Source organism: Giraffa tippelskirchi, chromosome 2 (genome assembly GCF_054371585.1).
Source record: "Giraffa tippelskirchi isolate mGirTip1 chromosome 2, T2T-mGirTip1v1.2.pri, whole genome shotgun sequence".
NCBI lineage: Eukaryota > Metazoa > Chordata > Mammalia > Artiodactyla > Giraffidae > Giraffa > Giraffa tippelskirchi.
In genome coordinates, this window is record NC_137276.1 from 83,370,019 (window position 1) to 83,384,799 (window position 14,781).

Sequence of the window (14,781 nt, forward strand, 5' to 3'; positions counted from 1 at the left end):
ATTGTACATATAATACATCTATTGTATCATTTAGCCACTAACTACCAGGTATTGCTATTTCCACAGGAGTGGAAACTGAGTGCCCAGATGACACAGCTCAGCAGCGCTGAGTGCAACTCCATCCAGGATGTTGTTTTCTGACTCATAAACCCCTGCTTCCTTTCTGAGATGCTGCTAGCTTTCTAGAATCACTGGAGCTAGAACCCATTTGTTATGTTCATCTTTCACTCCTACATCAGTCAGGAAACTCTTCAGTGACTCACTAATTTCTGTCACCAAATAAATCACTCTCTTGGTGAACTTGCAAAATTACTGAATTTTGGCTTCCTTTGTGGGAAATTGTGATGTGTCAAAGCTGACCGGTGGTCAAAGTCATGTATGTCACATACCAACCTGTTAAAAGGGTTTGGTTAAATCAAGATCCTGGGTGGACCTGGGTTAGTCACTCTAAACTAACTGAGAGCTTTGCAGTTCCTGATGGTGAAAGCCATGTAATAGTAAGCTCTTTCTTAGATTAACTTGGGGATATTAAAACTCTCTTTCAAGTATCTCAGAATTACCTCTTAATATGTAATCAACTTTTACAGTAGGTCTTTATTGGTTATCAATTTTAAGTATAGCAGTGTGTACATGTCAATCTCAAACTCCTAATCTATCCCTCCCACCTACTCTTCCCTTCTGGTGACCATAAATTCATTCTCCAAGTCTGTGAGTCTGTTTCTGTTTTGTAAATAAGTTCATTTGTATCATTTTTTTTTTAGATTCTGCATATAAGCAATATCATACGATGTTTATCTTTCTGTGTCTGACTTACTTCACTTAGTATGATAATCTCCAGGTCCATCTGTGTTGCTGCAAATGTGCAATCAACTTTTGATGTGGAAAAAAAAAAAAAAACAACCTGTATGCTGGTGATAGTGAACAGCAGCTGATTCGTTATTCTGGACATTTGACTTTAGAATTCAGAGAAGGACTCTCTGTTATATCATCACGTATTCACACATATCTCCCACCCCCTCTGGTTTCCTCCAGGAATAACCTTACTCCCTACTAGATGCTATTTGTGCCCTAGGAGCCAATGATTGAGAATTACCAATATTGATCTGGTCAATACACAACATTTGCTGGAAACCACTGGAAGCCAAATGTCTGCTGTATCAGAATACCATGGACTTAAGTGACTCAAAACGGTAGAAATTCATTGTTCACAGCTGTGTAGGCTGGGAAGCCTCAGATCAGGGTACCAACGTAGTCAGGTTCTGGTGAGGCGTCTCTTCTAGGCTTACAGATGGCTACCCTCTTGCTGTGACCTCACATGGAAGGGAGGGAGAGAGAGACCTTTTCTCTTATAAGAGCACTAATTTTATTACCTACCAGGGTTCTTGGTGGAGAAGGAAATGGCAACCCACTCCAGTGTTCTTGCCAGGAAAATCCCAGGGACAGAGGAGCCTGGTGGCCTGCCGTCTATGGAGTTGCACAGAGTTGGACACGACTGAAGCGACTTAGCAGCAGCAGCAGCAGCAGCAGGGTTCTTGGCCTCTTTCAGTTCAGTTCAGTCGCTCAGTCGTGTCCGACTCTTTGCGACCCCATGAACCGCAGCACGCCAGGCCTCCCTGTCCATCACCAACTCCCTGAGTCCACCCAAACCCATGTCCATTGAGTCAGTGATGCCATCCAGCCATCTCATCCTCTGTCATCCCCTTGTCCTTCTGCCCTCAATCTTTCCCAGCATCAGTGTCTTTTCCAATGAGTCAGCTCTTTGCATCAGGTGGCCGAAGTATTGGAGTTTCAGCTTCAACATCAGTCCTTCCAATGAACACCCAGGACTGATCTGCTTTAGGATGGACTGGTTGGATCTCCTTGCAGTCCAAGGGACTCTCAAGAGTCTTCTCCAACACCACAGTTCAAAAGCATCAATTCTTCGGCGCTCAGCTTTCTTTATATTCCAACTCTCACATCCATACATGACTACTGGAAAAACCATAGCCTTGACTAGACGGACCTTTAATCAATAGAAATTGATCAGAGGCCAGACAAGAAATTCAAGCAAGGCTTTTCTGGGGCCCCTGCTACAGCTGGGAGTGGGGGTCTGGAGGAAAGAAGTAACAGGTTTCCTTGCTTCCTCACTCTTCTACGTGGCAAGTCAGCTCCTTATATGGGGTGAGGGGTGGAACCAGAGGGGTGGTTTAGGAGGTTTGCCCACCGCTTTGGTGCTGTTGTGTGCAAGGGGCATGCGCAGTACCCTGTTTTTGCTCCCAACACCCTGTTTTTGCTCCCAACTCTTCAGGAGCAGCAGTTGGGTTTTGGTCTTTTCCTATCTTGTGTCCATAATTTGCCCCAGCTGTACATTGTAACACAATTATTTTTAGTCCTTTATAGTTTCTTTGTATTTCGGTGCTCAAGGGGATGTTTGTCCAGGTGCAGATATTGCAGCAAAGGGTCCCAGGTCCCAGCCCATCTCAATTCCATTCATGAAGTTTCAACCGTCATGACCTAATTACCTACCAAAGGCCCCATCTCCCTGGCACTGGAGATTTTGGTTTCACTTATAAACTTAGCGGGTGGCAGGGAGGACACACACATTCAGCCTATAGCATAATTATTTGCAAGTATCTTGAGAATGCCCTTAAAAACTGGTGTTAGGACTTCCCTGGAAGTCCAGTGGTTAAGACTGCGCTTCCAGTGCAGGAGGTTTGATTTGATCCCTTTCGATCCCTGGTTGGGTAACTAAGATCCCACATGCCTCAGGGACAAAAAAACCAAAGCCTAAAACAGAAGCAATATTGTAACAAATTCAATAAAGTCTTTAAAAATAATAATAAAGTTAAAAAATAATAAGTATTAGTCACTCAGTCATGTCTGACTCTTTGTGATCTGATGAACTATAGCCCGCCAGGCTCCTCTGTCCATGGCATTTTCCAGGCAAGAACACTGGAGTGGGCTGCCATTTCCTTCTCCAGGGGATCTTCCTGACCCAAGGATCAAACCCTAGGCTCCCACCTTGCAGGCACATTCTTTAAAAAAACAAAACAAAACTGGTGTGTTAATCTCAAATAATATCCAACATTAGAAGAAAGAAAAAAAATTCACAAGGATTCACCCTGTAGCTTTAGCTCAGAATTTAGAGGTGAGGCATAGACCTGTAAAGTCCTCAGGGTTTTATTAGGGATACATGGCATATGATTTCTTCTGTTGGCACCTGTACCAGGTTTGAACTTGTGAAAGATATCGTTGCTCAGTGGGGGATGCAACCTGGCTGTGCTCTTGACTCTAATCCTGCTTTGTTTTCTTGTGGGGGAGGGAGGAACAGGGAGAGCCATCAAGAATGCCTGTGATCTATTCCAAATAGTATTGTTAAACAGACCAGGATTGCTGAAAAATAGGTGTGAGTCGCTGTACTTTAGATGCAAAGGATAAATGCAGTGGGTGTCACAGCCAGAATAGTAATTATGTCATCTGTCTTGTCCCAGAATGTGACTTAGTAATTGCAACATTTTCTCCCCATCATTGAAGCTTGTAATTATAGTGCAACAAATGGGATTATGTGCTAACTTGAGCTGTTTTAATCACCTCTTTTACTCTGAAATGTAATGGTAAAATTCCACAGTTGTTCCCTAGCTCCCAATTCTTTTCTCTTTTCAACATCTGTTATCTTGTAACTCTTTAACACTTCAGCACTAAGGAGAGGAGGCAGAGATGCTCTGGGCATTTTGTAACAGAGGACTTAAAGGCAAAGCAGACTTCAGGCTTGATAAGAAAACATAAACAGTAACGGAGTTTTAAATTTCAGAATAAAAAATTCTCTTTGAAAGTAAATTGTCTATTTTATGTTAGAAAGATGGAAGATGTTTGTAGGATATGGTGAAGTCTACATGCAGTATTTTAAATACACTGAAGGAAACTTTGAACCATAAAAATCAATCTAGGGCTGATTAAGGAAACCCTCCCTTTCAATCTAAGGAGTGGGTTTTTAGTTTAATTAATGCCCAGATACTAAACTGTGTGTTAGGATGTCCCCTTTCCTGTGGAAGGCTCATTAAGATGATCATTACATGTGTGTATCTTTTCAGATCCCATTACAGCAAGCTTCAGAGGTTAGCCAAGAGACTTTGGTTACACAGGAGTAAAGGGACCTTGGATACTGCATGAAATAAAGCTGATGGCGAAGGTGGGAAAAGGTGGAAAACTCCTTTTGTTGTAAAATGATTTAACATGTTCATACCGTGCTGTAGGATGTTCTCAATAATTTGAGTGCCTCTATAAAACTAATACTGTGTGGAGCTGACCCAGATCCACACAAAACTGGGTGCTGATTACTTGGTACCAGTACTAACAATTCTGGTTTCATTCTTGTAGTACAGGTGCTCCAGATGGAACTCTGCAATCCAGAGGTGTGTAGATAAAACTAAGCAAGCACATCTGTGACCCTGAAACAACAAAGGGAGGCACTCCAAGAACAGCTTGTTTTCTTGAAAGAAAAATCTAGTATCAAGTGCAGTATCACCTTTGATAGATGATAGAAAAAGCCCTAGGTTGGACCTGCTTAGAGCTAGCGAGGCCACATGTTGATGGCATGGTTGTAGACCTGGGGCTGTGAGGGGAGCAAATACACAACTGTGAGACCGGAAGGAGACCAGTCTTAACTCACCTCCGCAGGGCGACCCCTAAAGCCCCAATTTTTGAGCCCCTCCTCCCGTGCCCTGGCCTGATGGTGGAGGAGGCAGCGCCCCCTTGCGGTTAGGTTGCTCTCAGAAAATTAGTCAAATCTGCCTACAGTGAACGGATGGTGACGAGCATCGGAACAAGTAAACTGATCAAGAGGAAGGAAGCTGTGATAATATTTAGCAAACCAAAAAGAAAAAAAAAAGTGATGCTATTTAGTAAACCGAAAACCAGAAAATATCTGCTAATGATATTTAGCAAACTTCGGACCAGCTGGATCCTGTTGTTAGTAGGTAAACTGAAGAACATTAAAATTTTTGGATTTAATTTGGACATAGGTGGAGTCGAAGCTGCACAATGCCAAACCAGAGGTAGTTAGAACCATCCATTGACAGGCAGAGGGCAAGGTGTTTGTAGAGAAGATGTTGAAGCAAAGCATTGACTGGTTTAGCTTAAGCAGTTGCATTAAGTGGGAAAGCCTAGCTTGCTGTTTGTGATTGGTTGATCTTAAGTTTCACTTTCTCAAATTCTCTGGCTTGGGCTTTAGTTTAAAAAGGCTATGCTGTGCCCAGTTATGTCCAACTCTTTGGGACCCTGTGGACTGTAGCCCGCCTGGCTCCTCTAGTCCATGGGAAGTTCCAGGCAAGAATATTGGAGTGGGTTGCCATTTTCCTCCTCCAGGGGATCTTCCCGACCCAGGGATTGAACCTGTGTCTCTTGTATCTCCTGCCTTGGCAGGCAGATTCTTGACCACTAGCACCACCTGGGAAACCTTTAGTTTAAAAAGGCTGCTACTAAGGAATTAGAGCCAACCCAGTGTAATAGCATCCTTGTTTATACACTAACAGCGTGCAGGTCACAGCCTAGAGGAAGGAGTCTCAGAGCAACATTGGAGCATCCATCCAAGCCAGGGCATAGGAAGAGGAAGCCAGTCCCAGCTGCTGACACTCAACTCTTATGGTTTTCTTGGCAAGATTGTCCATGGGGGACTTCCCTGGTGGTCCAGTGGTTAAGATCCCATGCTGACAATGCTGGGGGTGCAGATTCAATCCCTGATCAGAGAACTAAGATCTGACATGCAGTGCAGCATGACCAAAAGATTATTTTAAAATTGTCCCTGGATTAAACAAATGACCTAAGAAATTTTAGTTGCAGGACTGCTCCTTCTGGTCACATGAGTTCCCAGGTGGTTGGTCTACAAAGAGAGTGTGCTGGCCCAGCAGACAAGAAATTTCCAGGCCACCTTCCAGGTACAGTTTTCATGAACAATTAATCAGGCAGCTACTGTAGTGTGTAGCTTCTGTAGCCAGACTGCTTAGCTTCAATCCTGGTCTCTCTCTTACCAGTTGTATGAACTTGGACAGATTTCTTAACTTTCATGCCTTAGTTTCCTCATCTGTAAAGTGACTTTAATAATAGTATTTAGAAGAATTAAATGAGGCCAGATATATAATGGGGCTTCCCCAGTGGCTCAGTTCAGTTCAGTTGCTCAGTCGTGTCCAATTCTTTGTGACCCCATGGACTGCAGCACACCAGAATTCCCTGTCCATCACCAACTCCCGGAGCTTGCTCAAACTCATGTCCATCGAGTCGGTGATACCATCCAAGCATCTCATCCTCTGTCGTCCACCTCTCCTCCTGCCTTCAATCTTTCCTAGCATCAGAGTCTTTTCCAATGAGTCAGTTCTTTACGTCAGGTGGCCAAACTATTGGAGCTTCAGCTTCAGCATCAGTCCTTCCAATGAATATTCAGGACTGATTTCCTTTAGGATTGACTGGTTTGATCTCCTTGTAGTCCAGGGGGCTCTCAAGAGTCTTCTCCAACACCACAGTTCAAAAGTATCAATTCTTCAGTGCTCAGCTTCCTTTATGGCCCAACTCTCACATCCATACATGACTACTGGAAAAGCCATAGCTTTCGCTCAGTGGTAAAGAATCTGCTTGCCAAGGCAGGAGATGCTAGAGACGTGGGTTCGATCACTGGGTCAGGAAGATCCGCTGGAGGAGGAAATGGCAACCCACTCCAAACTTCTTGCCTGAAGAGTTCCATGGACAGAGAAGCCTGGCAAGCTACAGTCCATGGGGTCCCAAAGAGTTGGGCACGACTGAGCATGCATACACACACAAGACATATAACGATGTGTTTAGCACAGGGCTTGGCACATATTAATAATAAGGACTCAGTTCATGTCAGCTATTATTTTGATTAATGATTTTATATGGTTGTCTCTTAAACTTGTTTAATATGGATCTGCCACAAGATAAGAGCCATTCTTGACTTGCCAGAAAATCATGTCTCTGCGATCAGTTGGCTGGAGCCAGCCTCTGGATAAAAGGGGCGGGTTTACCAGGGTAACTGCCCCCATGTGGAACTGGAGGGGGTGAGGTACTCTGACAGCCCTGTCTCTGTAGCCCTGCAGAGGTGTGCAGCTGTGCTTTTGTGATGTTTTAGCACACCCTGATTATTTTAGTAATGTTACAATTTTTGAGTCTTCTCAGACCCCTGGAAAGCAAAAGTCTTGCCGTATTTTTTCCCCATAGCCTCTCAATTAGCTGAAAGGTTGACACACAGCTTCCTAGATGAAATTGTAAGGTTTATAGAGAATTCAGAACGAATGGAAGCATGTCCTTGTCCCCAAAAGTAAAATAGATGGGAAAAATGAAAACTAGAGATAGGGGATGAAGATAAGACTTTAAAAATATATATATATATATATTTAAAATTTATTTGTATTTGGCTGTCCTGGATCTTAGTTGTGGCATTTGAACTCCTAGTTGCAGCATGTGGGGTCTAGTTCCCTGCCCAGGGATCAAACCTGACCCCCTGTATTGGGAGCATGGAGTTTTAGCCACTGGACCAGCAGGGAAATCCCAAGACATTCTTAAATGAAGCATCTGGAAGAACTCACTGAAGTTAGAGCTAAGAGGATCTAGCTCTTAGGGAAGGAAGATAGTTGTTTGAACATTGCCACCTTCTTGTGCACGCTGGCCTGGCCAGTGGTGAAGACCGGTTCACAGTGGTTGTGGGAGGAGCCGTTGGGTGAATCCTGTGGTCATCCTAACACAGTGGCCATGGAGAAGACCCCTTGCCTCTGTGGGCTCAAGGAGAAGCCTGGAGTAGAGAGGAGAGGATTGCGACCCAGGCAGTCAGGGGAGAGCCCTTGGCTTTGGTTCAGAAGGTGACAAGCCTGATGCCAGGCTCAGTCTCCACGCCCAAGCACTCACTATGTGATTCTGGTTTTTTATATGTCTATTAAGAGTTTTTTTAAAAAAATACATTTATTTATTTGGCTGTACCAGGTCTTAGCTGTGGCACACAGGATCTTTCAGTGGCGGCACATGAACTCTGATAATAGTTGCAGTATGTGGAATCAAGTTCCCTGAACGGGAATCAAACCCAGGCCCCCTGCATTGGAAGCACGGAGTCTTAGCCACTGGGCCACCAGCAAAGTCCCTGCATCACACCTTTATGGGCTTCAGAGTCAGCTTCCCTGCTCTTGTTCTCTAGCCCCTTGTGGTGGCCTCGTAGGTCCCCTGAAGGCCTATATTTGTGCCCTCGCCTCACCTGGGAGATTCCTGCATGGGTGTCCTGTGAATCACTGCAAACTTCATTCTCATTCAGCCCAACGTCCATTTTATTTAGGCTCTACAGTACTGCCGTGGTGGCATTAGAGCTAAAACTACAAACTGTTTAGAGTAAACAGGATCTTAGAGATAGCTCACTCTCCCAGTGTTATAAATGAGGAAGCTAAAGCTCAGAGAGTTTGAGTGACTTACCTAAAGTCGCACAGCCATCTTGGGGCCGAGAAGGACAGGGAAGCCTGATGCTCTATTCCACACTCCCAACAAATGTAGACTTTGTCAAGATTTAGGTTGACTCATTGGCTCAAGTTTCAGTTGTTTCATCAGAAGGAAAAATTTATTACGTATCTCTACTAAAATTATTTGTTATATTCTAGCCCTTGCTGAAATAGGTAAATCTGAGCTGGAAATTAGAAGATTTTCTATAATATTTTGGAAGATGGTCCAGTTTTTTTTTTTTTTTAAGTTTTGAGCATTGGTGGCATTGTTTTTGTTTTGTTTTCAATATTTATTTATTTGGCTGTACCAGGTCTTAGTTGTGGCACTTTTATTAATAGTTGCAGCATGTGAACTCTTAGTCACAGCATGTAAAATCTAGTTCCTTGACCAGCGATTGAACCCAGGCCCCCTGCATTGGGAATGTGGAATCTTAGCCGCTGCACCACTAGGGAAGTACCGACGGCCAATTTTTAAAACCTGGATGGAAGGTGTATGGCTTGTGTGTACTGGGGGCCTTCAAACATTTTTCATTCACCTGCAGCATGTTTATCCTTCTGGGGAAGATTTAGACACTAATTGCCTGAAAAGGATTTCTTTTGACTGCTATATGCTTACTCCAGCCTGTAGCCTCTAATAAGCACTTACAGGCAGAACAAGCTAATCGGCAGGATGATTTAATACGCAGACCAGTCATTTGCTGGACTCGTGACATAGACCATGGGCCCAATGAGCTGGTCACTTCCTCTTAGTAAACGCTTCTCAGTGCCTTGCCTTCTCCCACCTGCTCCTCCCCTGGAACTCCTGGAGATTACCTGGAAGATAATTTGATCCACAGTTGCCAAGTGTCAACAGGCTTCAGAGAAGCCTGAAAGGAAAATCAAAGAGGTTTCTGGTCGGGAGCAATTCTCTCCTCAGGGAAGTGGCCGTTCCAAGTTCAATGTGTGCTTATTGTGTGTAGCTTATGTGTGTGTGTTCTCTGTAATGTCCTTATGATCTGTGTTCTCCTGGGGAGGATGAAGTGCCTGGGTTGGTCATGAGAGTGGATTGCAGTAAAACAATAACACTAATAATAATAATTACAATCACACTGGCTTGGCCAGGGGCAGAAATTGGCTTTATCTGTCTAGAGGTAGTTTTAGAGAGTCACTGGTGAGGCTACTGGCCTGGAGCCTTCCCTCATCACTCAGTTCCGAGTAGGACAAGATGTCTAGACCTTCCTGATGGTGCCTCATACCTCCCTTGGTATTGATCTGCACTTCTACCGGGTGGCACCTCTTTCTGTCACCTAGTCCAAGCTCGTACTGCTTGGCACATGACAGGCCACTAAGTCGAGAGACGAGTTGTCGGGGCAAAGAAGAGCGACTTTATTCGGAGAGCCAGCAGATGGAGAAAATGGTGGACTGGTGTCCCAAAGAACCATCTTCCCTGAATTAGAGCTCAGGTTTCTTTTATACTAAAGGAGGAGAGAGGGTGGCTGGTTGTTGCAAATTTCTTGGTATTGGAATCCTTTGTTCTCACAGCTGTCCACATAGCTCTGGTCACAATATTCCCATAAACCTCCAACAAAATAAATGTTGCTCTCTGTTCTGCAACTTTCTATCTCTATGTAAATGGAAAAGTGTTATACTTTTAAAGGTCAGAGCCTTGAGAATGGGCTCTCCTGTATATTTCAGGAGGAGCATTCTTTTAAGAAAGATGCAGAGCCTGCATGACAAAGCACAGATAACAGAGCACAAGGGTTAGAGCTAAAGGAATAGATCCAATGTGGAGTCAGGTTTGTTCTTCTCTATTGCATTTCCTCAGAGGCAACTTTCAAAACCTGTCTCCTCTGGATTTGCATAAGCCCTCTCTCCAGGCCTCGGAATGGCCTTGTCATTGGCAGTGCACGCAACACAGCCTATCCTCAGGCTTGTCCACTCTCCAAACTGACACCCCTGCCTTGGACCCACCGTGAACTGGCCTCTAACCCCGCACTTGTGCTGTGTACCCCCCAGGTCTCCCAGGCAGCGGCGGACCTCCTGGCCTACTGTGAAGCTCATGTGCGGGAGGACCCTCTCATCATCCCAGTGCCTGCGTCAGAAAACCCCTTCCGAGAGAAGAAGTTCTTTTGTACCATCCTCTGACTCCATTTGTTATGCAAATGTCTCCTTTTCTGTCTGTAAAATCCCTGGTAGAGACCGTGCATGCTCTTAGCTTTAGGGAGCTCTGCCCACACTCACCGCTGCCCAACCAGCTTTACCCCACTGCTTGTCTTTTCATTGGTTTTCTTCATTGTCTGCAATTTCACCTTTTCTTTTCATGTTTCTGTTACTGTCATTATTAGAAAAGAAAATACACATTTTTTATAGCCAAATAACAAATATGCCAAGTTAAAAATAAGTATGGGTGTAAGAGCTTAAATTTTTTAAACATCAGTTCCCAAGTTTACATACGTCAAGTTTATACATTCTAGTGGATAATTTATTGAGAAGATAAAAGGTACTCAACAAGCCCCCCATTTACCATCATTCAGTATCAAATTAGAGCATTTTGACTAACTGAAGTCTGTGGGTAAAGGTTCCATCTCTCTTCCTGGAGAAAGTTCTGGAAGTTTTCTATTTCTGACTTTCCCATCATCCTATTTAAAAAAGAAAGAACCCACATCACTGGATGGTTTTCTAAATATGGGTCATCCGGGAGCCCTGTGACTCAGCCCCTGATGGAGAGCCCAGACCCCTGTTTCCCACTGATTGTCATTGATTCCCTTTGTAGGTGGTCCTTCTATAGATGTAGGTGTGGAGTAGATATTGGAGTGAGCTTAACTGTAAATGTGGCCCCATTACTTCTCTTTACATGCTCTGGCCAAGCAGGCCAGGGGCACGTTTCTTCTCTCCAAATACCACTTCATCCTGCTTCCTCCTATTCTGGCTCCTGCCCTGCAGGGGCTACATTAATAAGGGCCTGTTCTGGGCACAGCACTGGGCCCTGCAGGGTTTCACCAGGGTGGCCCCTGCCCCAGAGGAGCAAGTCAGGGGCAGCAACTCACCATGTAGCATCCACTGATCGAAGCATTCACACGTATCCACTTACTTAATCCTCCAACAATATCCATAGGCTCTAAAAAGAGGAAAACTGAGGCACAGAGAGACCATGTAGTTTCCCCACAGCTATAGATAGTAAGCCAGAAGGCTGGGACCTGAGTGCAGACAGTCTGACTCCTAAGCCCCTGAGTTCCACTGTCTTACAGCCCTACCTGCTTGCAGGTAGGTAGGTAGACCTGAAAACAACCTGAGCCATGTGCCACGAAGCACCATTGCTGGGGTCTGCTCAACAGCACACTTCTCTTCCCATCTTCCCTGGGAGCAGACATGTCAGTCCCATATTCTGGCAGCTTATGGAAAATGATATGTGGCTGCCCACGTGGAAGGCTAGACAGATTTTGAATTTTCTGAGACAAACTTGCAGGTTCCACCTAAAACAAACTCTATCACCCCTGATAAAGGAAGGGAATAAACGACAGGGCAGAGAGTGAGTGCTCTGTCTGAGTTTGCATTTGTTTGGGAACTTCCTCCCACCCTGGCTCTGGCAGTGGCTACACTGTGATTCAAGGCAAGCCACTGTATGCCTGGAACATTACAGTCTGCAGATTGTGGATAATGGGTAGTTACTCCTCCTGTCCGTCATAAAGGAGATCAGTCCTGGTTGTTCACTGGAAGGACTGATATTGAAGCTGAAACTCCAATACTTTGGCCACCTGATGCAAAGAGCTGACTCATTTGAAAAGACCCTGATGCTGGGAAAGATTGAAGGCAGGAGGAGAAGGGGACGACAGAGGATGAGATGGTTGGATGGCATCACCAACTCAATGGACATGGGTTTGGGTAAACTCCGGAAGTTGGTGATGGACAGGGAGGCCTGGCGTGCTGCAGTCCATGGGGTCACAAACATGGGGCACGACTGAGCGACTGAACTGAACTGAACTCCTCCTGTCTTTGCTCTAAGACAGGGGGAGGTGCTACATAGATGAAAGCTCTGATTATTATTTAAAACAAGTAAATGTACTAAATGCCAGGATATAGTATAGGGATCTAGAATGCGTGACTTCAAAGATCCATTCAGTTGGAAGAATCATATAAAATCACCCACAAAAAAGGCAAATATAATTTTCAGGTCAATTAGTGACTTGCTACCCTTGTAAATGATTTTAGTACATTTTTATTCTTTGCTTCTTTTGTTGAAATCAATTCTTCGTTTCATGAAAGCTCCCTGATAATACCAGTGTTGTTAGGAAGCTGTGTGCTCAAACTATAGCATAATTATATGCTGTCTGTGATAATATGACTTCCAGTCTCCCTCTATTTTGGTTTATGACCAGGATCTCTTTATCTTGTGGTCCATGTCAACATCATTAACTTGATCAAGCAAAGCACAATCCATAAAAGCACATCAGCGAGACTGGGAAAGTGGGACAACACAGAAACCAGCTAAACCAGGTCAAGAAAGAATAACGTGCTCCTTGACTTCACCAAACTTCTTCCCTTTGTTCTCACTTTCACCATCCCTCCATGTTCTTCTTCCTCTCCTCCTGTCCGCCTTGCATCCCTCCATGAAATGCTTTTTGTCCTTTCACTACACCTTTTCCTTTCAAACCTACAGCATTTTGTGTGGCTTGCCCCTTCTAATATATCCCTGAACTCAGTATTGCCCTTAAAGTCGAACTCATGCACATGGGCTGTGAGACACACAAATGTGTGGATGAGACCCTCCCCCCAGCAAGAGCAGGGAATCTGATGAAGCTGCCTGTAGTGAGCAGTTGTCATGTGGCATTTCCAGCTTGACTGTCCAGCACCTGACCCCTTTCCTAAAGGGAGAAATCATGAAATCTCCCCATATAAATAAATGTAGTGGAATGCAGTGCCTCCAGCACCATGGATGCTGAAATGGGAAAGTCTTCCCTGTCTCAGGTGCATCCCCATCTCCAGCACCAGACTGACCAGGCAGTGACCAGTGACCTAGGGTGAACTCCCTAGACTCCCATGCTTAGGACTGTGAGTTTGGTGCAAGTGACACAGAAATTAAGGGATGCTGAGATCCATTTCATGGGAGCTGTGATGGTCCAGGGATGGCAGTGGTCCATCAGGAAGGTTTCCAAGACTAGCAGGCTGCAGGGGTGGTGTCCACTGGTAGTAGTGTCTAGGGATGACAGAGTCCTGAGCAGACTGTTTCTGCTTTGTTCCTTGGCCCCACTGGACCGTCTTAGCTCCCACCTGTCTTCCTAAGTCTCCTTTCTAGCTTTCTGTCAATTCGGTGAGCATCCAAGCTCCATCCAATAAATCCCTCATTCTTCTGTGAAATAGCCTAGGTTAAGTGTACTTATCATATAACCTAAAGACTCGATTCCTAGGTGTCTACCCAAAAGAAATGTGTATGTATATTCACCAAAAGAAGTGTACTAGAAAATTCATAGAAGCAGTGTTCATAATAACCCCAAGCTGGAAAGTACCCACATGCCCATGTTGAATGGATAAACAAATTATAGTATATTCATACAATGAAGCCCTACACAGCAAGGAGAAGGGATAATCCTGCAGACACACACACGACACTGTGTGAGTCTCACAAGAGGAGGCAAATCTGTACTGTACAGTTCCGTTTACATCAAGTGAGAAACCTGGCAAAGCTGTTTGCAAGTAGGGATGTAAGTTACTCTTACGGGGGCACAAGAGTGTTCCTTGGATGTTCTGTTCCTTGATCCGGTTGCTGGTCACCTGGGCATGTCTATTTTGTGAAAATTCTTTGAGCTGTACACTTGTGGTTTGTGCCCTTTTCTGTATGTATGTTGTACTTCAATAAAAAGTGTGCTTAGCAATTGAGAATCCTATGGTTATTTTTCGTCCACCCCTCCCTGACTTTTTTTTGACAGCTCAACTTTTTACTCCTCTTTAGGTGTAACCTCATTAGTGGGACATTTAAGTATGTGATAACATTCTGAAATACAAAGTACTTGTAATCCATAGCTCTCTGGACAGAGAGTAGCTCCCAGAGCATTGCAGACAGTGCCTATGAACGGGGCATGTGAATGCCATGTGTGGAATCTGTGTTGTTAGGGAGAACAGTGAGGAATCCTCCTGAGATTTCCCTCTTGGCTCAGCCTCTCTGTCAGTGAGGCTGATGACTTCCTCTCAGCCTCTCCTGCCTTCTGACCACTGGAATGAATGGATAACAGGCCACAAAGCCCTGTTACTAAACACCACCTCTGGGGGAAAGGGCTCTACAGGCATCAGCTGGCTTTGCAATGATACATCTTCTGAATGCAACCCAGTCTCCCAGGCAGCCCGA

The 14,781-nt window shown here is 44.7% G+C and overlaps 1 protein-coding gene across 4 annotated transcripts in view; it reads left to right on the forward strand.

Moving 5' to 3' along the window:
* The window catches only part of GNG4 (G protein subunit gamma 4), a 67,023-nt gene extending 52,712 nt beyond the window's left edge, over nt 1-14,311 (forward strand). For all 4 annotated transcript variants that reach the window (XM_081569440.1, XM_081569439.1, XM_081569438.1 and 1 more), the window contains one exon: nt 10,458-14,311. In XM_081569440.1, coding sequence (XP_081425566.1) covers nt 10,458-10,586 — 129 coding nt within the window. In that variant the 3' untranslated portion in view covers nt 10,587-14,311. The remainder of the gene's footprint in view (nt 1-10,457) is intronic.
* The last annotated feature ends 470 nt before the right edge of the window (nt 14,312-14,781 follow it).